The sequence below is a fragment of the Micropterus salmoides genome, unplaced genomic scaffold, assembly GCF_014851395.1.
Source record: "Micropterus salmoides isolate LMB-PRFRI ecotype aquatic unplaced genomic scaffold, ASM1485139v1 Ms_hic_scaffold_20, whole genome shotgun sequence".
NCBI lineage: Eukaryota > Metazoa > Chordata > Actinopteri > Centrarchiformes > Centrarchidae > Micropterus > Micropterus salmoides.
The window spans coordinates 11,185,230-11,211,360 of NW_024041151.1; the positions used below are offsets into that span (position 1 = coordinate 11,185,230).

Genomic DNA, 26,131 nt, shown 5'->3' on the forward strand with positions numbered 1-26,131 from the left:
TTCCAAGGGCTCAAGCACATGTCTTTAGAACCACTAAATATCTACTTTAAGGTATATTATGTAGGCAAAGGATAGCATAAACAGATGGAAGACTGGCTATGTTTTGTATAGTGGTATCCATGCATTTATTCAAGACAGAAATTTCTGATGTAATAGACAACAGCTGTGATGTTATCTTTGTGGGTGTCAGGCTATCACCACTGGAGGGCATCAGACACCAACGCTTTTGAGTTTGTTTTTTACATGAATGCAATGGATGTTGCGTTCAGTTTGAGGAACTACAAATCAGGTGGGAATACTGTCAGGCACATAATATTTCAGAAATGAAAATCAAAACAAGGAAGGAAGCCATATCTTAAAGCTTAACAGCAGCTTTTATTGAATCAAGACATTTTTTACAAAACATTTTAAATCAAGAAATACTTCTTTGCAAACTACAACTTTGCATGAACATTGATTTTGAATTACATCTTTTCTTAAAAAACATCTTTATCTCTGAATTAGTTTATAAAACATGACATTTAGACACCTTAAACCACACTCCTTTACAAAGTGCAGGTGATGTCATTAAACTCACAAACAAAGGTCCCCATTTCTTTCACAAACAATGTTCTCCACCTCAAAGACATATTTTTTACAAGATATCTCACAAATACATTGCTTTTCTTAGGAAAAACAAAAATCACACTTGTTGTATTTTAAATTGTGGCGCATGTAACATTTCAACTCTGCAATTTAACACTTAACAGGTTAAACATGGTAACCATAATCACTGATTTGGGATACAATAAGATTTAAAGAAACAGTCCTTTCATCATAAATGACCACAAATCAATTACCAAGCACCAGCTCAGACCATTGTTCAATAAGAAATAGACTCAGGTTGATTTAGATGCAATTCCCCACTCATTTTGAAAAGCTTCTCTCAACTGATAAGGGATATTTGTTCTTTGCTTCAAGGTCCCAAATGTCCAAAGCAAATTACGAGATCTTTGTTACCTACGCTAAGTTACTCTCTTTCTCATTTTGCAAAGAGAGGACAGTGTAGCAAGCAACATTATGAAAAGTGACACTTTAATATATATTTGATCATCATCTAACACAGACTCAGTGATAAGACTTAGTGAAATGTAATTCAGTAACAAAACCTGCGTCGCTTAAAAAGACAAAGGAGGTTAAAATATAATTAATTAATACTGAAAAATTTAAAATAATCTATAAAAGTTGAAAAAAAATCTGTACATAACAAACATAATGCAATACAATCCCCACAATAAGGCCAAGAAGGCCAAGGATCAAAATAAATCCAGTGAATATGGCAACACAAGACACAAATAAATAGCCAGTGTACACAACTAGGAGTGGGTTTTTTTGATATACACTCCTTTTAAAGGGTTTTTGAATCTTCCCATACATAACAGAACACAAAAATTACAAAAAGCATAAATATAAAAGCATCTTCTTTATATTTCAGGTCAAAAAAGCCCATAAATAAATACAAAATTACTAAAACTGTTCTTATCGTTAGTATAAAAACCGATAATAAAAAGAAAAGAGCATCTTCAGCCTTGAGACAGGTTTGTCGCTCTCTTTCTGTATGAACTTTCTTTGTTTACATATGTTTTTCCACTCAAGTGTTCCGTCCATTTTACAAGTCACTATTTAAACTGGTCTGGGATCAGATTCATCTGTGAATGGATACTTGTAGGCGGGCTAGAGATGCCTTCCGACCAATCGGACATGTTGGAATGTGGGGATGAGCTGGACCACTGGTCAGGGGAGCCGGGGGAGGGAGTAAGAAATGGGTGGTCAGGCACCTGTAGCTGGTGGTTAGGTGTGTTGTCCATGGGGCCAGAGTAGCTGTGCTGGGAGGGAGGGGTGAGAAATTGTGTACCGAGGATCTGCGTCTCCTGGGGCATGACAGTGTGGATGGACATAGAGCGGCCGTTGTTTTGCTGCATGTCAGAGCCGTTCAGCTCCACGTTTGGGAAACTCTGGTTGAGGGATTGCCCGGCTGTGGTAGAGTTGGAGTTCTGGTGCTGGAGCTGCCGCGAGTGAGCCTGCTGCATCATGTGTGCCGAGCTGAGGTGACTGGTCTGCATATTCTGGTAGCCCATGATATGTGACAGAGTGGCAGTGCTGACGCCATGCAGAGCACCCATCATGTTGTGGGATATGGGTGGTGCCTGCGTGAAACTTCCTTGCTGGCCAACACCAGGGTGCATCCTGGAGACCCAGCCACCTATGGATGCTGTGCCCTGACTGCTGGGGCTGGACACAGGCAGGTGTGAGAGACGTGGAGGGTTATGGTCAAAAGACATACAGCCCATATCCTTACCCATGCTCATCTGGCCCATATGGGAGTCTCCATTGCCTTGTAGGTGGTTTAAAGACATAGGTGGGGACTGCTGGAAGGGCGACGTCATGGGAGGAGAGGCCACATCAGACAGGTAGCCATGCGGTGACTCGAGGGAATCAACCGGGGATAGGACAGCTGATGTATCTAGCAGGTTACCCTTCCCATCCACCGACTTTTTCTTCTTCACTCTATTGTCTTTGCCCCCATCCTTCCCTCCTTTGCCGCCAGAGCTAGGTTTGCGAACCTTCTTGACAGACATGGTGGGCTTAAGGTTGCTAAGGTAGTCATTGGGGGAGCAGAGAGGTGGGGAGAGGCTGGAGGTACTTAGGGGGACGCTGTGGAGCCCAGGACTCCTAACTACATTGTACTCATCCAGAAGGCGGACGATGTCATGGTGCATGCGTTCCTGGGCGATATCTCTGGGCAGCTGGTCGAGATGGTCTGTGATCTCACGATTGGCAAATTGTTCCAGAAGAACCTTGGCTGTCTCGAAGCTGCCTTCACGGGCTGCAAGGAAGAGTGGTGTCTCTTCCTAAAAAGCAAGCAAAAAAAGAAACAGTTAATACACTAGGTATCTTACTGTGAAAGTAACGTTGTAAATGTTTGTCAAAAAGCTCCATCACAGTCACATCAATTCACATACCTTGTTGTCTTGCATGTCTTTGTTGGCACCATTTTTCAGCAGCACTACAGCAGCCTCCACGTTGTTTACAGCCGCTGCCCAGTGAAGAGCAGATTTACCTGCAGGAAGATTGAAAAGGTAGAGGGTTGATTATCAAAACAGCCCAGAATACAGATCTTTATGGACTGTGGAGATGATAAAACGTTAGCTACCAGAATCATCAGTGGCATTAGCATCGGCGTGGCAGTTGATAAGCTCTTCGACCATACCCTCAACCGCCAAACGGGCTGCCAGAATGAGTGGTGTTGTTCCATCTTGCATGCGAGCATCAAGATCAGTGGCACGGTTTCGGATTAAGATCTGCAGGGACACACACACTTGTTTAGTAAAGTGCTTTTAAGCCGGGAGAGATATCAGACTCCTATATAGGAAGCAGTCACCTGAAACACTCCCTGTGCATCTGCAGCCACAGCAGCGTGAAGCGGAGTGCGGCCCATGTTGTCCTGAACGTTGGCATCAGCGCTAGACTCCAGGAGGCGTTTGGCAGCATCAGAGCGGGCGTACCGAGCAGCCAGATGGAGGGCAGTCTCGCCTGTGCGGTCAGTCTGGTTGTGAAGGTTGGCACCTTGGTAAATGAAGTCAGAGATGATTTCTGCTGAGGGATCCTCTTCCTCTTCACTATTACCAGTCTCAAGTCCTCCCCCGCTGCAGGAGGCGATCATCAAAGGAGTGAAACCATCTGAAAGAGGAAGGGAGAGGATTATAATGAGTTCCCAGTAATGTGTCTGTTATTGTTCACAGAAGATTATGATTTTTTCATGATGACAAATGCTAAATTGATGTACACACCTGGTCCTCTGACATTGACATCCATGCAGTCATTCTCTATCTCTCCCTGTGGAGGGGTAGGAGCAATAGACGGAATACGTAGGTCAGCTGCATCCAGATGCTGCTGTGTCCATTTCCTATGGTCAGTATGGTCACTCAAATCCAACATGGCCTGCTCCTCAAACTGACAAATACACCAATCATCACGTCAGCATCAGTAACACACATGAAAACAATTGAGAATAGACAGTTTGGCAAAACATAGTTTATTTAGACAAGAGGAGAGATATCAAATTGTTTATCTTACCCTGAATCGCCTGCAGTCTGGATCCTCATCATCCCATTCATTTTGATTGTCATCCATAAGATTGATGTCAGAGATTTTCATAGGCCTGTTGAAAGGAGTAAGCAGGTTAGACAATTGTTGTAGTATGCTGCTGCCGATCAAGGCTAGGGTTGTAAATAATTATCATATATTGATTGTATAGTGTAAATAGTGTGTTAATACATCTACGTAGAATGTTAATTGTATATTGATCACATATAGTGTGTTTTCAGTCTATATATATTTATACATCTACGTTGAATGTTACTGATCCTACAATACTGCATCTGTTCTCTGTGCTGCTATGTCAACCTAAATTTCCCCCACAGGGGATTAATAAAGTTATATCATATCTTATCTTAAGGAAACACCCAGCTGCAGGTTGACTTTAAAGTATAGTCTTCATATTCCACTTTAAGTCTACTTACTTCAGTCCAACAGAATCCTCTCCCAACGGCTCTCTGCGTTTCTTTTTGCTGGGCTCCGACACTTTGAATCCCTCAGGAAACCAGAGCTGGCCATGCTCTCGCCGCCGCTTACGGGATACCAGAACACCCAGGCAAATGAAACCCAAAGCAGCCAAGCCCATAAAGACTACATACATGGGGTAGAGCTCTGAAGTGGAGGGAGTGGGTCTCACACCTGGAAAGATAGTCAAAGTCACCTTCTGTTACTAAGGAATTTCAAATTGGTAACCAATTTTAAAATAACACTATGAAAAAAAAATATATATATATATATATATATATGAAAGGTTTGGAGATTACATACTGGTGACAGCTTCAATATAGGGGACGTTGAGATTCCCACTGGAGGCCAGTGCACCAAGGAATGCAGCTACATCTGTGGCGCTCTGGAAGCATTCACTAGACTGCTGGTAACACTGACGATTGTCAATCTCCAGGTACACCACGGATCTACAAACATAAATGGGTGGAAACATTAACATTCAGTACTTTTCTATAATCCAAATACTAATAATTTTGTATCTTAAAATAATATAGATTTGTTCCGCTAATGAAAATACACAAGTTGAATTGAGATTTTATTTTGTGTTACCTACCCTTTGACTTGCACAGGATCCAACTCTCTGCGTTTCCGAGAGCTGACCATACCAGTCACACTTTCCTTCATTTGACCCAAAACATTGGATGGCATCGAAGCCCACTCGGGCCAGCCATCTGCGGAGCGCTTCAGCACGTTATGTTTAACAAGGTCCTGTTCATTGCCATAGTAAGGGAAGATCATTGGTTCTCCTTTGGCGTCACGGCGGAACACTACGTTGGTATGGAGAAGGCTGCTGAGGTCTCTGAGGAAGGCTGAAGAACGGTTTTTAAGCTGTTCAGGGCAAATATGGACCACCAGAACTAAGTGCCCATCTGCCAGCTTCTCTGGCATGTTGTTGGCACAGTCCAGGCCGTCCCATTCGCATTCTGCATTGTTGCAGCCCTGATCACAGTGGCCATCAGCATAGTGGTCCTTACAGTACTGGTCATACAGTGGGCTGGAAAGAAAAAAAGGAAGGAGAGTGGGTTAGTATTCTGACTAGCATTTCTGCAAGAACACAAATATATGACAAAAATCCCCAAATAGTTCAACAATACATGAGCAGGTTTCTAGACTTACTTGCATTGTCCTTCCTGTCCCTGACAATCAAAGCCATCATAGAGACAGCCAGGGCTGTTGCACTGGCCATCGCACTTCCCGTCATTAAAGTAGCGCCAGCACTGCAAGGCCGCAGAGCAGTTTTGCCAAGGATCATCAAAATTAAGTGAGCAGTCTCCTCCATCCCAGCCACAGGCATGGTTGTTGCACAGGGAGTCACAGATATGGTTCCCTGCCCACTCGTCACACTGAGGAATCTCGCAGCTCACCTCCACTTCCGGAGGTGGGGTGATGTCCCGGCCAAAACCTCCGACAAAGGAATAGTCCAGGATGTGGCACAGCAGGCCATTGAAATTGCTGGGGCAGCTGCACTGGAAGAAAGGTACGTCTGGAGTGATCTGGCAAGTGCCACCATTGTAGCAGGGGTTGGAGATGCAGAGGCTGTCAGTGGGGGTCTGGCACTCAGGCCCTGTGAAGGTTGGTGGACACAGGCAGCGTGGCCCTAGGTGGCCTGACACACATGTACCTCCGTTCCTGCAATTCAGACTCCCACAGGAGCGAGAATCATACTCGCAAGAAGAGCCGGTGAAGCCCTAGAGGGACAGAAATGGACGGATGTTTTAATCATTGTGCTACACTTGAGAAAAAGGGATATCAAAAGCACCTCTAAAGAGCCAATGGTCTAAGTGGATCACACAGCTGTACTCACGGTGGACATTTGCAGATGAAACCATGGGGTGTGTTACTGGCAACAGCACATGTTCCTCCATTCCTGCAGGGTTTTCCTTTACAGCCATCAAACACCTTGTCACAACGCTGACCTGTAGAATAGAAGCAAAAATGTATGTGTCACCATTTGAACAACATTCATACACTGCGCTCAGACATCTTGCAGTCTTGTTGCGTGCTGTTAGATACACATCAGTACCTGTATATCCAGTGCGGCATTCGCAGCGGTAGCTGTTGGTTAGCTGGATGCAGTTGTAGGACCCTCTGGGGTCACAGGGGTCTGACAAACACTCGTTGACATCACCTTCACAGCGCTCACCTACGTAGCCTGGTGGGCACATACATTGGTATCCTCCAATGCGGTCCACACATTTGCCATTGTTGAAGCACTTGGGCTCATTGGTCAGTGGGTCGGTGGAGGGGGTGCAGTCATCCAAATTAATCTCACAGTGGACACCTACGGGAGACATTAGCGTTGCATTAGACAATATCCATATCCTTATTTATGAGTTAATATTTGTTTTCAAATGTATTTTTGCCAATGTGAATGTGATTTCCACTTATATACCTTGTGTTCCTCTGGGACAGGAGCATTTGTATGTGTTGATGAGGTCGATACAGGTGCCTCCATTCTGACAGGGCTGTGACTGACATTCATTGATCTCTTTGGAACAGTTTACACCGTGGTAGCCAGGGACGCACTGTCAAAGAAAAAGAAAAAGATTTATAGTTAATAACTAATAATTTTTTTTAACATAACTCTGTCCAGTAGTCTCCCATCATATCTGTAGATTTCTATGCCATTTATTTAATTCCATTTAAAATCAACCTACCTCACAACTGTAGCCTCCCAGATAATCAGTACAGGCGGCTCCATTCTGGCATGGATTGGGTGAGCACTCGTCCACTTGTTCCTGGCAGTAACTCCCAGTGTACCCGGCCTGGCAGCGGCAGTAATGTGTGTTTCCAGCATCCAGACACTGGCCGGAGTTCCTGCACAGGTGAGCTACCTCCACTCCTGAAATCAATGAGAAAGGAGTTACAAAATATACAAATCACACACAGGACTTGTAGATTTAAGAGGTTTAATATAAAAAGCTATATCCCAGGATGGAAAATAACTTTCTATCCTACCTTGCTGTTTGGCTGCAACCTCACAAGACACACTGGGGATGTCACAATAGAGACCAGTCCACCCAGTCTGACACTGGCAGGTGTAAGAGGCTCCCTGTTGCCAGCAAGAACCTCCATTTTTACAGGGGGAGGAATCACACCAGCGCACAAGATTCTAATAGGGAATTAAAGAAAGAAAACACTTAATAAACTGTATAAATGGAGGCAATGCATGACACCACCCCAGAGCACTACACAATTAACCTGACAAAAGATGATGTCATCCTACCTGACAACTGACTCCTGTGTAGCCATGAGGACAGGTGCATTTGTACATCCCATAACTGTCAAGACAAGTGCCTCCATTGAGGCACGGTTTGGAGTCACACTCATTGATATCATATTGGCAGTAGCTGCCAGTGAATCCAGGTAGACACAGACAGGTGAATGCATTAATTCCATCCACACAGGTGCCGCCGTTAAAGCAAGAGCTGAAGAAACACAAGGACATACAAATGTTAAAACATCATTAGACACGCTTTGAGTTGATTATTCAGCAGCAGTTAAATAAGACATATCCACATACAGACAATATTTTGACAAAGTGAGTTACCTGTCAGTGCAGTCGTTAGTGTTGATCTCACAGTTGATGCCGCTGAAGCCAGGTGGGCAGGTGCAGGTGTAACTGTTGACGCAATCGGTGCAGTTGGCACCATTCCTACAGGGGTTACTCTCACACTCATTTATGTCCTGCTCACATCGGCCGCCACGAAACCCTGGCAGACAAGTACACGTGAAAGTGTTGACGCCATCGCGGCACAGACCACCGTTACTGCAGGGATCTGAAACACAGAAGAAAGAGGAAATAACATTTTCTATCGATGGTTTGGATTGTAGACAAGGTGGGAACTTGCAATGGTGCAAATCTGTTCCTTACTTGGTTTGCATTCATCAGTGTCTGTCTCACATTTCTGGCCAGTGTATCCTGGCTGGCACTTGCACTGGTAGCCACCCCTAGTGTTATGGCAAACTGCACCATTGCGGCATGGGCTCTTCACACATTCGTTGATATCAATCTCACATGTTTGACCTTGAGGGGAAGAGTTAAAGTTAATCACATATTCCAGTGGATGGGTAGACTAATGGACAGGCGCATGAAACAGAAATGGATGGATACCTTGCCATCCTTCAGGGCAGATGCAGGAGAAGCTCTGGTAGTCTTCAGCCTCTTTACATACTCCTCCGTTTTTACAGGGTCTGGGGCTGCAGGGCGCCAGCAGGGTCTCACAGTTTTCACCTGGTGGCAGAGAAAAGAAAACATCAGTGTTTGCACTGCACTGCAAATATGCCTCTGACCTCATTATTCATTATCAAATACCAAGTCATTAATTTATCAATAATTAATAATGAATTTCCAAATGTTTTCAGACTCCTGTAAAAGACTCCGACTTCCTTATCCATTTCCAAACAGGAAGGGCCTTCCTGTTTCCTGCTATTGTGCACAGACAGGATACAGGATGTGGCGGAAGTGGGAAAAGGGCTTGGACCAGGCTCCAGTTCTCCGGCTTGAATAAGCCGCTGTGGCATGTTATTCCAAAACACACACATATGCTGTTATTCCTGCAAAGCAGACAGGCAGATCTTTCCACACAGAGGTGCTAAAAACAGACATCACTGTTAGTTGCCATTGGGTGATGTTTTCTAAAACAACATAAGATAGGAGAGGATAAGCCTTCTGTGTGGAAAGTGGAAGACTGTCTTTACGTTTGCAGACCTGTGCAAACAGCCGAGTCAGCAGCTAACTGAATTAAACAATCCAGGTAGTAGTCTGATCTTTTGTGTGAAAAATAAGCAGTCGTACCAGTGTAGGGCAGCAAACAGTTGCACTTGTATCCAGCCACATCGTCGATGCAGGTGCCCTGGTTCAGGCAGGGGTTGGAGGCACACTCGTTGATGTTAGTTTGGCAGTTAGGTCCTACAGTGGCAGGATTAGAGAACATGCTTGGGTTAGATAAATTGTTACAGGGCACACATTCGCTCTCTATGAACAGGGGAAAAGAAAGGCAGGGACAAGAAGTCATAACTGACCAGTGAATCCGACTCTGCATGTGCAGTGGTATCCGCTGGTCATGTCCTTGCAGGTTCCCCCGTTCATGCACGGGTTGGACTCACACTCATTGTTATTGATGTCACAGTTTGGGCCACTCCAGCCAGAGTCACAGGTACATTTGTAGCTGCAATGCAAATGAAATGTCAGGTCAATGGTGTTTTTTAAAATTTTTATTCAATGATATTCTTTCTGGCCACTTTTTGTGGCTCGCTCATCTTAAAATTGGATCTGTGCTCACCCATTGACAAGGTCCTGGCATCGGCCGTGGATGCAGGGGTTGCTGCCACACTCATCCACCTGAGACAAACAGGTGGCGTCATTGTAACCTTCTGGGCACAGGCAGGTGAAGCTGTTGATGCCATCAACGCATGTGCCTCCGTTGTGACAGGGGTTGATGGCACACTCATCAATGTTGATGTTACACATTGCTCCTGAAAGACAATGAAATATGCGATTAGGACAATGCAGCATGAATTTCTATTTAAAAAAAAATTTGAATTGATATATATCTACACTGGTCACTATGAATGCCCCACAGCTTGACACTTTGCTGTCTGGTGTGGTAGTCTTTGAGTCTTTATAAGCTGCTAGCTGAGGTACACTGTGTGGCTTTTGGACAATAGAGAGACTCCTTAAACATTCAACTGGCAGGGGCTGTAGCAGCTCCAATGTGTGCATAGCCTGATGGCCCCTGGAGGCCTCTTTGCCGCTCCTGCATTGATTGAATGGGGCCATGTTGAATAGGCAGAAGGAGGGTTTCAACTGGATCTGAGAGGGGGAGGTGCTGCCAGGAAAGGAGGTGGGTGGTGCGGGAGCTGTAGCTACTCTCCCTATTCACACACGTACCACCCCCCATCCTGGGTGAACTAACCTCAACCAGAGCTGTTTACGGGGACAGAAGGCCAGACTCATTTCACACACAGCCAAGTAACAATTAACCCCCCCCCCCGGTCCCCTACCCAGCTCCCTCCTCCGCTGCTCTTCATCAATCAAGAGGGGAGGGCCCAACTGCCTGATCTTCAGTTACAATAGTCCTCTGTCCCTCTGTGTCTCAGTCCCGCAGTGCCCTCCACACTCACCCCGTCAGCACAAATAGATGGAGGGGAGGAGGAGGGATACACAGAAGCCTGCTCACACACTTTTTCAAGTATTATCACCCAGCCACAAGCGGTCCACTTGTTGCAGATAAGACTAAAGTTTCATATACCAGTAAATTAAAGGTGGATATGTCAGTGAAGTGAGGTGAAAACAGTACAATGTGAGATATTCATGGGATTTGTCATGCAGTTACACACTAATGAACATCAGATATGTGATTTCAGGCCAGGCTCTTCCTTTTAAAATATCATCTTACAGACTCTTTCCAGGTACAACGTCACAGCCTTTTCAAATGGCAAACAAAGTTAGAGCTTTGTGTGTGTACTTGTGTGTATGTGTATCAGGTTAGGGACTGTGTTCCTTTCTTTATCCCCCCCATCCCACACAGGCAATCTGACACCATTGTTCCGTAGGAGTGGACCCGCCAGCCACCTGTCCTACCTGCCCCTCCCAAAGCTCAAGGGACCACCCCCCTGCACCTGTAAACTCCACTCGGTGCTTACCTGTGTAGCCGGGCTCACATGCACACTCGTAGCCGTTAATTTTGTCGATACACCTCCCGTAGTCGCAGGGTTTGTTCTTACAGTCATCCAGGTTTACCTCACAATTGAAACCTGTAGAATGAAACACATGCAAGCAAATGATATGAAGAAAATCTAATAAAAATGTAACTCGAAGAATCCGACAGAATGCTGTTGTCTAAAGTCTCACCTGCAGTGCCTTTGGGGCAGGCACAAATATATGTGTTCTCCCTGTCCTGACAAGTGCCACCATTCTTGCAGGGCTGGCTTAGACACTCATTGATGTTGGTCTCACACAGGCGGCCTGTGTAGCCAGGTCGGCAGTAGCAGGTGAAGGAGGCTAGGCCATCCTTACAGGTGCCATAGTGGCAGGGGTCAGAGTAGCACTCGTTGATGTCGGTCTCACAGTGCTGCCCTGTGTAACCTGGACGGGAAAATATGAGTATTAAATAGAATACTGGCAATGTTAATGAGAAACAAGAAAAATTGGAAGAAAGTGGCAAGACAAATCTGAACAAACGATTGTTTGGTTTACCTTCAGCACATTCACAGGTATACTTGTTTGGACCATCTGTACACTTAGCTCCATTCTTGCAGGGGGTGCTGGCACACTCGTCAATGTCCACCTGACACAAATTCCCCGAAAAACCTGCATATACATTGAACAAAATGATTAAACTTGTCTTAAGATTAATGTTTCAATGTGTGAATTTTCCAAGGAATAATTTCGCTCGTTTGATAGTAATTTAAATTTCGAGCAGCACACCACAAAGCTTGTTCAATCATGTTTTTATCAACTTAGAAATATAGCAGTTTTAAGGACACCGAGACCATTTTACACGCCTTCATCTCATCACGCCTGGATTTTTGCAACAGCCTTTTCACTTGTTTAACCCAAAAATCTACTGATTGACTCCAGACTGTCCAGAACTCAGCTGCCAGGCTTTTAACCAGAACAAAGAAATATGACCACATCACCCCTGTTTTAGCTTCACTACACTGGCTCCCAGTATGTTTTAGAATTGACTTTAAAATTTTATTGATCACTTTTAAAGCTCTTCATGGCCTTTCACCTTGTTATATTTCTGACCTTTTAGTCCCATACACACCAGCACGTACCTTGAGATCCTCGGGCAGAGGTCTGTTGTCTGTTCCAGAGTCTCGACTGAAAACTAAAGGGGACAGAGCGTTTGCTGTCAGGGCCCCGAGGCTCTGGAACAGCCTGCCCGAGGAAATCAGGTCGGCTGAGTCAGTGAACTCTTTTAAGTCCCTTCTTAAAATATACTTTTATAGTAGAGCCTTTCCCGATCTTATTTGACTTTATTTTATCCCTTTTATTTTTTTCTATTTTACTTATTTTATATTTATCTTAAACGTGTATTTTAGTCTTTTCAATGTTTTCTTGCTTTTATCTTGTATTGTTTCTGTATTATTGTTTCTTTGGGTATTATTGTCTTTACACTTGTTAAAGCACTTTGTAACTTGTTTTTGAAAAGTGCTCTACAAATAAAGATTATTATTATTATTCTGTATATCATGGCTACAGTGTGCATAATTCAAAAATGGTGAACAGAAAAACTGATTTGCATCTGAAGTAGGTCTGGAGGGCACTGAAGGTCCTAATGTACCATTCCACCACACTCCTTCCGCCTCCACCCCCCTCCTCCTCGACTCTTACTGTGCAGTGAAATCTTTCTTTCAAACCACAACACAATGGCCTCCAGCTTACCGGCCATAAACCAATCCCTGCCCCCCAATTTTGGCGCTAAGCTCTAACACAAACTCTCATGCCTGCCAAATATGCTAATGTTTCTGTAACTTGATCCGCACTAACCTGTTCACCCGAAAACCCCTCAGAGACCCTATTAGAAGAAGTAAATCATTCTCGTGCAATCTGTTAACCATATATGGTGTGCTATATTCATTGACAGCAAAGTTAATGATCCACTCCTTTATAGCCTCTTTTCTACTCCTATTGTTTGACTAAAAAGACACCCAAAGGATCCAAGAACATATTTCTTTTGCTCCATCATCTTCATCATCTTTCACATTCCCTGTTATTTTCTCACCTTTGGGGCACTCGCAGTGATACGAGTTGATCTTGTCGATGCATTTGCCGTTGTTCAGACAAGGCTGGCTGGCACACTCATCTATGTTGATGTGGCAGAACACACCTTCATATCCTGAAATCCCACAGACACGAGAATAAAAGTTGTTAGTTTTATAATGGTTCAGATTCTTGCATTTAACTTTCCCTTTCCCTCTACATGCAATATATACATGCAATTATAACCAATTTGACTTACCTGGCATACAGATGCAGTGGAACCCTCCAATCTGGTCCAGGCAGGTGGCATCATTATTGCAAGGATTAGACATGCATTCATTGACGTCCATTTCACAGCGGGGTCCCTCATATCCTTGAAGACACTTGCACTGGAAAGAGCCTTTGGTGTTGAGGCAGCGACCACCGTGTTCACAAGGGTTGGCACCTACAACAAAGATGCAAGTTGTCATACATATGTGGTAATCTATGCATAATAACTGTAAAGGATTTAATTTCGAAACTACACAAGAAGAAAGAAACATTTGACTTTATAACTTACCGAGGGAGCACTCGTCAATGTCTAGGTTGCAGGCTGACCCAGTATAACCTGGGGGACAGGTGCAAATTGCCTTGCCATTGACTGGGTTGGTGTCACAGTTGGAACCCTTTTGACATGGATTGCTGATGCAGGCATCATCGAGATGGCACAGCAAACCTGTGAACACCACAAGAACAAATGTTCATCAAATGTATCATTACATTTAATTTCTTCATTAAGACTGTCCTCTTCGTCTATGGTATGTCTGGAACAGCCATGGATCGTCATACCTGTGCGCCCATGAGGACACTCGCAGAAGAAGGAGGCTACGCGGTCGTGGCAGGTAGCACCGTGGTAACAAGCTGCACTGGCACAGTCGTCAATGTTCTCGCTGCAGTCATCACCCGTCCACCCGTTGACACAGACGCAGTGATAGCTGCCGTGAGTGTCATGGCACGTCCCTCCATTCTGGCATGCATTGGGCATCAACTCACACTCATCCACATTTTCTGTGCAGTACTGACCTGAAAGAGTTTATAGGGAAAAAAAGAGCTTAAGCATGGTGTGAAAGGAAGTTTATACTGTAAATGTTTTCTTTGTACAGATTTAGAGTCTATGGTCATTCTCTTAGCAAAAGGTCACCTGTGTAATGAGGTGGGCACTGGCAATTGTAGGTGTTTACACCATCCACACACACACCACCATTCTGGCAGTTGTGGCCTGGACAGTCATCGATGTTATGCTCACAGTGCGGACCTGTGAAGCCTGACGAACAGGGAGAGAACAAGACAAAAATATTGGTAAAGAAAAAAATTTGGGAATATTTTCTTTTAGTTAATAATCATACCCTTTCTTGCACTTAAACAGAAGATAACATCCTACATCCTCGTGGGAGATTGTTTTAATGCTCTGTAGATGACAGAGCAATTTGTCTCCTCCTCAAACATCAAAGGCTTAAGTGGGTTTTTTACAGCCACAATTGTCTGATTAACTATCGACCCGCAGCTCTGCAGGTGCCCGTGCAGTTTCACCAGCCGCATTCCAGCACGAACACCCACGAGAGACACACAGCATGGGTTAAACTTTAACACACAGCCCCACAATATCCCTCATTCATCTGCATATCTAAACAACTTGCTCAATGCTGGTCATATCTCAGTCAATCAGACCATAACGCAGGCGTCTGAAAGCTTAAATAATGACCAAATATTGAACCGTTCAGAGAAATAGAAATGTGCCAAGTACGATGTGGTTTGGATAGGGAAAGTTTCTTCACAGCTGCTGTCCTGCCTCTAACAGCAGTAACCACAATTGCCCAAGATTAACCAGAAGTTTTATACAATACTGCAACGGCTTTGGGGGCCAAAGCAATAAAGATGCCAAACAGACCGGCTGTATTTAGCTGAAAAACAAGACGTTTTTATGTGTGTGTGTGTGTGACTTCATGAACAGGGTGTGTATATCTATACGTTTATGTGTATGTGCGTATCCCTGGTGTTTTGGGGGCTTGCTGGTGATTATCAGGAGGAAACATCTGTGTGATTGCATCCTGCCAGTGGAGGCTGGCAGAGAGAGATGGGAGGGGGGTAACCAGAGATTTCTCATTCCACTCAATCAGATTTTACTACAATAGACTGATTTTAAGGTCAACTGATGTAATAGGAAAACAAAAGTGTGTGTTTTGTTACTGTACTGGCCATATGCAACTGTCAGCAGAAAATCTACTATTGTTGTGCTTATTTATGTGTCGATATGTATTTGTGTATTACCTGGCAGGCAGCTACAATCATAGGTGGTGTCTCCCTTCTGCACACAGGTGCCTCCATTCTGGCATGGTGAGGGACTGCATGGCATGTAGGGGGTCTCACAGTGTTGGCCAGTGTACTCTTGAGGACAGCGGCAGTTGTATGAGCCCACCTCATTCACACACACACCACCATTGAGACAGGGAGAGGGCGTCTGGGCACACTCGTTGACATCTTGTTTGCAGGTTTGACCGTGGAAGGCGGGTGGGCAGGTGCAGATGTAGGTGGAATCAAACGCTGAGCACTGGCCCCCATTTGCACATGGATTGGAAGCACATGGGTTGGCGAGCTGGCAGGTTTTGCCTTGAAAACAAAACAACAAGAGAGGGGTCATTAATCATTATTCTTCATGGTAAAATGAGGGAAAGGAGAGTACCAAAAAAAAGTTTTATCTACATACCTGACCACCCAGGCGGGCAGCGACAGCGGTAGATACTGAGGGTAATGAGATCACATGTTCCTCCATTGCGACAGGGTGAGCTCATGCAGGCATGGTTGGTGGGGGTCAGGCATAGCCGGTCTGTGAAACCCAGGCGGCACACGCAGCGGAAATCAAACGTGTTGCCATGGGAAACAGCGCGGCACTCGCCACCGTTGCGGCAGGGTGAAGGGCTGCAGGGACTTGGATATTGGCATCGATTGCCCACGTAGTCACTGGGACACCTGGGAATAGATAGTAAAGTCATGAGTAGTGATCATTAGCAAACAAGGATCTTTTTTTGTTTAAATCATGGAACAATTATCAGAACAAAAAGGGAATAAGGGGAGGGTGAGAGGAGCGAGTATTGGAGGGGGACTAAAAAGTTTCCCGCCCAGGAAAGTCCCACTGCAGCAGGACAGGGATGGCATGTTGTTCTAGTGTGTCTCTCTGGATTAGACCCCATCAGAACCTTGAAAACACATTCTGCTGGGACAACAGACGCCAACAGAAGCTGAAACAACCCGTTCCCATCTACCTTTCGCCCCCATGCTGTCCACACTCATCCTGAATGACTATAGAGATCAAGGGAACAGTGCCGGCTCTGGATGTCCTATATGAATCTCTGCATTCAGGCCCTAAGCCGCTGGGTGCTTCCCTACTATCCACACTAAGGATGCTGCTAGTCACATAGCTCAAACTGGCTGATTGTGAAGCGTGAAGACATAGAAACTCAGGACAGACACTCAACACAGATGAGCACTGGCTTCCACTTTTGAATTGTCTGGGTAGAAATACGTTTTTGCAAATAAAATAAAAAAAATACAAGATCTATTCATTTCTGGTTTTCAAACTGCTTAGACATCATTTGATATGCAGCTTATTCATAACGGTGAAGTTCCATCTGTCACGTGTAGGAGCATTTAAAGTCAGCAAAAAAAGTATTTATGTTTGAATTGGGGCTTGTGTGAGTTGTGTATTTGCACATAGCGTGTGAGTGTTTATGTGGAAGGGAGGGCATCTGTTGGCCTCCTAGTAACTCCACAGGGAGCAGGTGCGCATGTTAATGAAGGCAGCTGTTGGACAGGACTCCTCCTCCTCCTCCCCCCTTATCCCTCCCCCCTCCCACCCTCCCCTCTGTCCCCTTGTCAGATGGGGGTGCCGACAAGCCAACCTCTCCTCTAGGGACATAAAGAACCCATGTGAAGTCAGCTGTTGCAACTTCTGTCTCTTCACCCCTGCCTCAACCACCACACTCTTAATTCCTCTCTTCCTTACCTGTTCCTCTTTTGATTTCCTTCTTTTCCACACAGCACTGACTCTTCTTTCCCTCTGGCTTTTCACTGCTCTGTTTTATCATTTCTCTCCTGTGTGGACTTTTTACAACTCCCAGCAGTTTGCTATTTACAGCGTTCCCCTTATGTCACATGTGACTGCTGAAAACTCCCTTGTTGACTTAGTTACGTGAGACCAATCAGAGTTTTTAAAAGTCCTGTGTGCCCCACTGGGAGTCCAGACAGTTGCAATTGGCAGAAGATTTTAAAAGTATTTGGGGTGGCTTTGAAGTTTCCCTGCTTCCCATTTCTCTTTACCATGAAAACACAGTGAATAATTACTAAGGGAATCCTTACTCTGTTTTGTACAGTATAGGCTAATGAAACAGGTGTTATTAATGGTGTGTATGCACTCGTGTGTTTGTGATCCCACGCTAACTAACTGTAATAGATCCTCTTTGTGCTGAAGTCAGTCCAGTCTGAGATAAAGATCCACCCAATGCTGAAAAGCTAAGCAGCACACACCACGGCAACAGGTCTCTCCCGACGATGCAATGTCCCCTCAGGCCAGAGCAGATGCTTCCCCGACCTCTGACCCCAAACACTTTTGTGACTGTGGGACAGCCTCTTTGCCTTCTCTCCCCTCTCTCTTGTCTCCCTGCTGGGCCTGATCTACCATCTGCCACTCTGGGGGTGACTTTATTATCCTTTGACACAAAACCAGCCCCACTGTGTGCTGGAAATGCCACCGCTGTAGAAAATGTTATGTAAATGGCTAAAGGCGCCACACTGCAATTATGTGTATAAGTAGGAGTTTTATTCTGTTGTTTTTTCCTTCATGTTGTTTATGAAAGTATTACATCACCATCTCTTAAACACTTACTTCCCCCTTTTCTCTTTAAGTGGCTATTTGTTTCTGCCCTTTCCTCCTCATTAATTTTGTCTAGTTAGTTGACGTCCCCTCTGGCAAGTCTAATCATTAGTTAAGGTGTGACCCCTGTAGTAAACATTTGTGAGTACGACCAAGAACAGAACAGTGAAGCTCTGCTAGAGGAAATGAGAAATGTAATGGGTCTGAAAGGCTCTGAACTCCCACCACTTTCCTAGAATCAGTGGGTTTGATAGTACAATGGGAGTACAACACTGTAAGTAAAACTATGCATAATACCTATCCCTATCTAAGGAACTTAGTCAGCCAACTTAGTACCTTCTTTTAAATCATTCCTTAACCTGTTGTTTATGTTGTTTCTGTTTACCTTTATACCTATACCTATTTATAATCATACCTGTTGTTTTTATTTAGATTCTTATCAAGAGTTCTCCTGTAAACCATCTCCTCTCTTGAGCTATACCTTCTAACAGAATATTTTTGTTTTTTTTTAAAGCATAGAAATCTTATATATTTAGCAAATTCTAACTAATCAAGTTAAAACTATGGGACATTTTAGAATAGTATAGTATTAAGTGAAGTTAAATCTCTTAAACACTTTCTACAAGCAACAAGTGTCATAGACAAAAAGACTCATGAAGAGATTACTTTTATAGTAATTAAGCTATTTGTTGTCTCACTCTCTAAAAGAAGTGAAGTGGGAAGATTTATGAGGACCAGTCACAGGACTGAGCACCTGCTTGACTAACAACTACAAGGTCACTTTCACACACAAAATACCAGATAACAAACAGCAGGGTCGTAAGTTTAACAGTGTCTGTGTGCAAGCGAGCAATACACCTTGTTCTACGGGTGGCAGATTCATTTTGGTGGCGGACCTCTCCCAATAATGTGAAGACAAGGAAAAACACCTGCCTGCCACTCCGCTGACAACAAATCTGCTTGACTCCTTGCCTGGAGTCCTAACCCTTGAACAGGCTGTATAAAATTAGCTGAATCAGGTCGGTGCATGTAACCACAACATCCTTAGTCTGGAGCGGAACTGGAACCATTATCACATGTAAAGCTCTTCTCATCTTCCCAGTCTTTCTTTTCTGTAATAGCAGTTAACCGAATTTGTAATATGGTGACATTAAGGAAAATGAATGGTAACTGTCCTAAATGATAAAATTTCCTCTCAAGCATGTAATTAAAACACAGATAGGGAAACAGACGCACACATACACAAATGCATCTAACCTATTTACCCCATTGCCCTATGGCCTGTTGTGCACCATTGACCTGCCAGAAGAGCTGGTATTTCTACATTTGCTGGTGCATGTGAACTTTCAGCACCCACCAGAGCCAAATAGCCTGTTATCTCTGTGCTGACAGCACAGCTTTGATCCCCCCGCTCTGAGGATCTCCAGACTCACAGAATTGTGATCACTTTACACTACTCTGAGGCCCCCTTCGACACTAAATGCGATGGAAATATTTTTCTTTGTATGGAAGTTTGTCTTCACAACAGCTTTGGGTGGTTGTTCTTAAGATAGAAACTCAAAATGAACATAGCCTAATGTTTAAACACTACGTCCCACCAACGCCATTCACTGCTTTATCAGAGGGGGCCTGGCATCTAGGGAATGGGCCCAACCAAGGGAGTGGCAGCCTTGGAGCTTAAACCCCAATAAAAGCCCAAGACCGGCAGGCACACTTGACCCAGCCACGCACTTGCATGCTCCTGATTCGCTTAAGCCCACATGGAGCTGAGCCTTAACAGAGACCTTCCTGGTAATCCTAGAGGAGGACAAATGAAGAGCGGCATTCCTTGAGGGAGAGTGGAACATCTTTTTAGAGGTGCCGTGCTCGCTCTAGACAGCATGTACTGGTGAGACATTTTATCATCAATATGCAATATCAGACAGCTCTGTGCAAGGTCAGAGAGGCCCGATCACACCAACCACTGCAGACTTTCAGTCAATTTTCTGTCTCAAGTCTATTTTGGTCATATGTCTTGCAGTATTTGAGACATGTAGAGAGGTAGGCTAGTTGAGATGTTTTCTGAGTTTATTATTAACACCCCAGACCAAAACAGTGTCTGTTTCAGCAAAGCAGCACCAACAGTCAATAAGTCATGCAAAATGCAGGGGTGAGGGCAACAACCTTTCAACCTCGCTGTGCCCTCATTACGTCTCACAAATGGAAACTAAATTACACGTTTTAAAGCAGCCTACATACCACGATAACTACAGCTCCATGGGAAACAGGAAGCCCCAGACCTTCAGATAACCTCTTCACAGAATCATCAACCGAGTGCTTCCCCATCATGACGGGTCGTTGTTTCCATGTGTCTACTACAACCACTGAAGTACATTTTTAAGTCACCACAGTCACAACAACATTGTGATTTTCCCCGAAACTGAAGTTGAACAAAAATTCTATTCCTCAAGTCTGAAGGATTAAAAAGGCTCTCTGTTTATATACATGTAAAATAAAATAAAATAAACATTTTGAAGCAGAGAGTTCTGCCTTTACCAGAAAACACAGCTAAAAACCAAACAGTCAACCATACAGATAGCTTAAGGCGACAGAGCCAAATCAAAGCTAACTGGTGAGATTTTGGCTAGATTTACTCCACCTAGTTGGTTCCTGTAATTGAAATATATTACTTTTGATGAACAAACATCTTTGTAATTTGGTTTTTTATCCCACATAAATAAGGCAGAGACTAAATCCAGTCATGGAGAATGAAAACAGTTATGCTAAGGTAACTAAGTTAGCTTAGCAGAGTAACAATAACAGCCATCACAGCATGCTCGTCTAGTGGAATTCCCGACTTTGGTGCGGTTATGTTACTTTTAAATCACACATTTAAATATATTGAATTTTAACTAATGTGTATAGTTTCACGGTATCAACAAATGCTAGAAAGCTAGAACATGTTTTGTTTGTTGATACTGTCTCATTTATGGTATCTGCTAATGTTTTTGTTGTTGTTGTAAAATAATGAGCCTTCTAACTTATAACTAAAATGAAATCAATACAACATGTCTCTTTGCTGGACACCCTGAAAACTTTAAACCCTTTTTTCTTACCTTCACCTTTTCTATTTTTCATGCTCACTGTTGTAGGGCAGATACAAGTAAGACTAGACTACCCCAGAACAAACTGGGCCCAACCACCCTCAGAAAGACAAATACACAGCAGTCAAATAAACAGGACACAAACCAGTTCCTGTTTTAGGGATGATCTGTATTAAAAAAATAAAGTAATTAAGGGTGACTAATTATAGAACCAGGAAGGACAGAAAACATCCTTTCTGCGGGAAGGGGCAATGGAGAATTGGTTTTGTCTCAATGCAGGCTTAACCTACTAAACCCGTCCATAAGACATCTGATTACCACAATTTACACCAAGCCTACTATGCCAACATGTGATTTCACTCTGTTCTCACACTCATGGGAAGTGTGCAGAAAGAGGATTTAAACATACCTTACCACTCAAATCTGTGTCATCATATGCCTACAGTGCTACACAAACCACAACGCACAACATGACTCACTGGTGACTTCAAGAGCTGCATGTGGGTTTAAAGCATTTCATCCTTTAAACCTTTGACCTCCCATTTAATGTTGTGTGACGGGAACTGTACATCGTAACCTCACACAACTCATGCCTAGTCTGCATACAGGGCATCATTTCCCACGGTGGTCACAGTCCCAGTCTCTTCTTCTTCTTTCCCCAGGTGGGCTTTCCATTTGTCACCACACATTTCCAAACTGAACTTATGATATTATGATGATAAAAACACAACTTGGATTATTGGAAGTCCCCCCATTGGTACAGATGCTAAACTCTGACCCCTGAGTACTGGTGCTGAATCTACCAGTCCATCACGTGACTAATGGCTGCTTGGTTTGGCAGGGATGAATGATTAATGAGAGGAAAAGCAAGGAGGAAGCGAGAGAGCGGGTGGGTGAAGCGATGCTCTTATCCTGTCTGTTTTTAATTGGACTGAGCAGAGATGGAGACCACAATAACAGCTTTGTGGAGGAGGAGGAGGGCGGAGGGAGAATTTCTGTGTGTGAGTGTGCACACGTGCGGGCGTCTGTGTGTGTGTATGTGTGTGTGGAGTGTGCAGATTGAGTACTGTGAATTGGTGGCCCTGGGCAAGCAGCATGGGCTCGTCAATAGCTCTGCAGACCAGAGAAGCGCCTGCTATGACCACATGCCCTGAGGGTAAACCAGGCCACCCCTGAGTGTCTTTACAGATGGACAAAAAAAGATGCCTCAACTGAAAATCACAATTCAAATTTGCTGAGTTTAACAGAAGCACCTCTGTCTCCCCTCATGTACATTAGTAAAACCTAATAACTGAGATCTTCTTTTCACGCTTTTGTCTTTTGCATGAGAACATTCGATGTGCATCAGCAAGCTCACAGATACATGTAACAGCTTAAAGGTAATATGTTGGCATAGCGTCTTAGCCACAAACTATTAACATCCATCCACAGCCTAAACAAATAGCCCACAATCTGCCTCTCGTTCCCACTTGTTTGCCTTCAAATTTCTGCACTTTATTCCAATTAATCTCACTCTCCTGACATCCAATCCAATTACATTTCACAGCCATCTGGCTTTCTAATGGAGATCATAAGCGGGTATGGTTGGGGGCGGAGTGGAGGTGGAAGGGCGGATCTCCATTCAGGAAGCAGGACACAACCCTAACCCCCCTTTTGTAAGGAGGGGGTAGTGTTGGAGGGGGTTATGGCAGGGGTTTGGTGTGTGTTGTGGTGTTTGGGGTGGTTGTGGCTTGATGGGAAGCCCAACTCAGATTAGTCACACAGCATTATTCTGACTGCAGGACAATGGGTGACGGGCGGCGGGCGAGCCCCAGCTGTCGCCCATGAAAGGGCAGAAAAACAAGATTTAGGACTGGACGCGTCCTCTCACTTTGCTGGTGAAGGGGTCTTGCATTCATTAATGAGTCTAACGATGGGGGGGGGGGGGGGGGGGTCTTTTGTCCAGCCACCCCTCTCTCAACTCTGTGGAATTGCACTCTCTTTTTATTTCTTTACTTCTTAAACTCTTTTCTTTTTAGGGAATGTGTGCAGCTTCACAGAGCAATGTGGCTCCTGGAGGGGTACAGGAGCACACCAGCCCAGAAGAAGCTCAAGGGCCTCTCTGGTTGCTGGGCACAGGGCCTGCTCAAAGGCTGGAATGAAAGGGGGAATATGTGGGCCCTTTTCTTTCCAACCAAAAAAAGCACTTTCAAGTACCAAAATTACACTTCACTGCACTTCCAAGACTGCACAGATCTCAAAACACCGTAACAAATGACATACACACAACACAAAAAAGATAACAGGAAATTAATGTATTTGTGGTGGACTGCAGTGCAACATCTGGTGCTTCACATATATGTTGCTGTTTTTCAGTCATCCTGTAACTTACTTGCATTCTCCATTTCCATTGGAGGTGGCTTCACATCTTCCTCCATTTAGGCATGATTCAGTGGGTAGGGAGCATTTTAGACCTGTTGAATACATAAAGAATATTAACACATTAGGCCCAAGACATCTCATAAAACAGCCAGTATGTGACATCTGTCCTGTTAAACAAGCTGTTAGGATTAACAGGGATTAGGTAGCCACACTTGAAATTATCAGTGGGAAATTATTCATCAGTTATTTTGTAATACATCTTTATTCACATGAATCACATTTTTAATACACATGCGTGCACATCCTGATCTTTAATTGATTTGCTACAGAGTTGTCCGTGGGGGATATTGGGAAGCCTAGTGTGGACACCACTGAAGCCAGAGCGCGTGGTGCGTGGCTTTCTTTTAGGGAGCGCACGCTTTTGGGGAAAGCGCAGCAGCTGCGGGGCTCAGATGCGGAACAAAAGAAATCAGAGTCCAGCACGAGCCATAAAACACTCTCCTAAGGCATTGTTTACCGGCAGACGGGGATAACAGCACCTCCTCCACCCGGCGCTCACAACACTCTCCCACACATGCAGACAAAAGATGCCCTCCCTTCCCCCCTGCCCCAACACACGCTCCCGCTTCCATTATCTCCCATGTTATTTAAAACCGGTTCTCAGAACAATTTAAAAGTTTATAAAAAGCCTACATAGAAAGTTTTTCAAACTGAGCATAACCAGCAAATAGGCTACAATTATATGTTTTGGTCCACATAGTTTTTGATCATTAGACTAATTGTTGCATTAAAATATGTGGTTAATATCACCAGAATGAATGGTCTTCCTGTGCAGATAAAGTAAACAGTTAACCTGAGTGAAAAAAACTTCAGTCAGCAGCCAAGCGCACCGCAGCGTTTGGCTCATGCACTTGTAGTGAATTCATTCCCACGATCAAGAAAGGTTCTTAAAATGACCCAATAAACGTGTCTAAGAGATTTACTAGAATGTATTCGTTTCTAATCCACAGCTCATACATAAATAGCTTTTAAATGACCCAGTAGACAGGCTGCTGATCAAATTAATACATTTATTACCCATCAATTCACTAACTTCTGCAAAGACTAACTTCAGTTGCTGAGCTTCCTTGTTGCCCCTCAGTCGAGCTCTGCAGCCTCTATCGTGACTCTCTGCAAAATAATCTTTTTGAGACAATTTACCTTGTGAGATGACGATTGCAGGAATCAGAAATGTTAGTTTCACAAAGAAACGATACATTCCTCTTCTTCAGCTTCACAAATGTCGTTGACTCCCACGTAGGGTTCGCATAGATCCGCAATTTGGTTACTCCAGGTGTTGGCTTGAAATAAATATCCTTTTTTTTAAAAGGTAAATCCGATCAGATAGAGAGAAAAGGTCTTCAGCAGGATTCAGTTCATAGATGTTAACCTGGTGCTTTCCGAGTTCTCAATGAAATCTGCAGGCAACTCTACAAGTTCCTCCTACTCCCCCCCCCCCCCCCCCCCCCCCCCCCCCCCCCCCACACACACACACACACACACACACCTCCTCCTAAGGGCAAATAAAAGAGCTCTCTCTCTTGCTCTCTCTATCAATCTCTCCACATGCTGTGGGGAGGAACAAACCCCTACTCCCTCACTGTTCCATAGTAGAATTATTAACATTAGACAGTGGTGGGAAATAAGGCCTATGTATAATCTACAACAGGACTACAGTTAAGGTATTTGTAATTTACTTTCAATTTTCATTCACTTTCCCATTATGCATCTCTTCAAAATTTCTGGGGGAAACACTGTACTCTTTACTCCACAATGTTTATCTGACAGCTAAAATCTCAAACATGGGCACAGTTCAAAATGTTCAAATCTGTGTTTTTTCTCCTGTGATGAACACAGCAAATGCATGTCAGAAAAGCCTTTACTTGTAAGACTGTCAGGCTCTGTGGAGCATGCTATCAAGGTACAGCTGCCATAAGTTTATTAGAATAATGATGTAATTACATGAAGGTATGTCAATCACAGTACTTCAGAGTCCAAGCCCTTCACTGTGGAAACAGGGGTCGAAAAGGGATGCATCATTGCTCCCACCCTGAGCTGCCGAAGGGCATTCCAATCCTGCACATAACTGACCACAGGCTCTTCAACCTTAATAGGTTCAAGGCCAAGAGCAAAGTCCAGCCTTAAACATCAAGAAGACCCTGGTCCTACATCACCCTCCACCCATTTAGCCAACCAACCATAAAAGTGGGCAACACCACACTTGGAAATGCCTGCCACTTACTCTACCGTGGCAGCCTTCTTTCCTCAAAAGTTAACAGTTCAACCATCACCTGAGTTGTGGCAGTAGAGCCTATGACAGGCTCAGGAAAAGAGTCTTTGAAGACTAAGACCTAAAGGCCCAACCAAAAAACCTGGTCTTTAGAG

At 44.2% G+C, this 26,131-nt stretch overlaps 1 protein-coding gene across 1 annotated transcript; it reads right to left on the reverse strand.

Moving 5' to 3' along the window:
• Positions 1 to 351: 351 nt before the first annotated feature.
• On the reverse strand, positions 352 to 25,162 carry LOC119914644 (neurogenic locus notch homolog protein 1-like). Its single transcript, XM_038734078.1, is given in 34 exon segments — positions 352 to 2,891; positions 3,003 to 3,100; positions 3,194 to 3,341; positions 3,422 to 3,720; positions 3,831 to 3,993; positions 4,117 to 4,201; positions 4,563 to 4,776; positions 4,906 to 5,051; positions 5,198 to 5,638; positions 5,761 to 6,332; positions 6,445 to 6,560; positions 6,668 to 6,925; positions 7,037 to 7,169; positions 7,302 to 7,486; positions 7,603 to 7,756; positions 7,871 to 8,072; positions 8,195 to 8,423; positions 8,519 to 8,671; positions 8,759 to 8,878; positions 9,443 to 9,556; positions 9,670 to 9,815; positions 9,930 to 10,122; positions 11,293 to 11,403; positions 11,501 to 11,734; positions 11,846 to 11,959; positions 13,380 to 13,493; positions 13,617 to 13,802; positions 13,917 to 14,072; positions 14,186 to 14,419; positions 14,538 to 14,660; positions 15,665 to 16,003; positions 16,101 to 16,363; positions 23,718 to 23,799; positions 24,908 to 25,162. Coding segments are annotated over 34 exon segments (7,416 nt in total). The 5' UTR covers positions 24,966 to 25,162; the 3' UTR covers positions 352 to 1,658.
• Between the last annotated feature and the right edge of the window lie 969 nt (positions 25,163 to 26,131).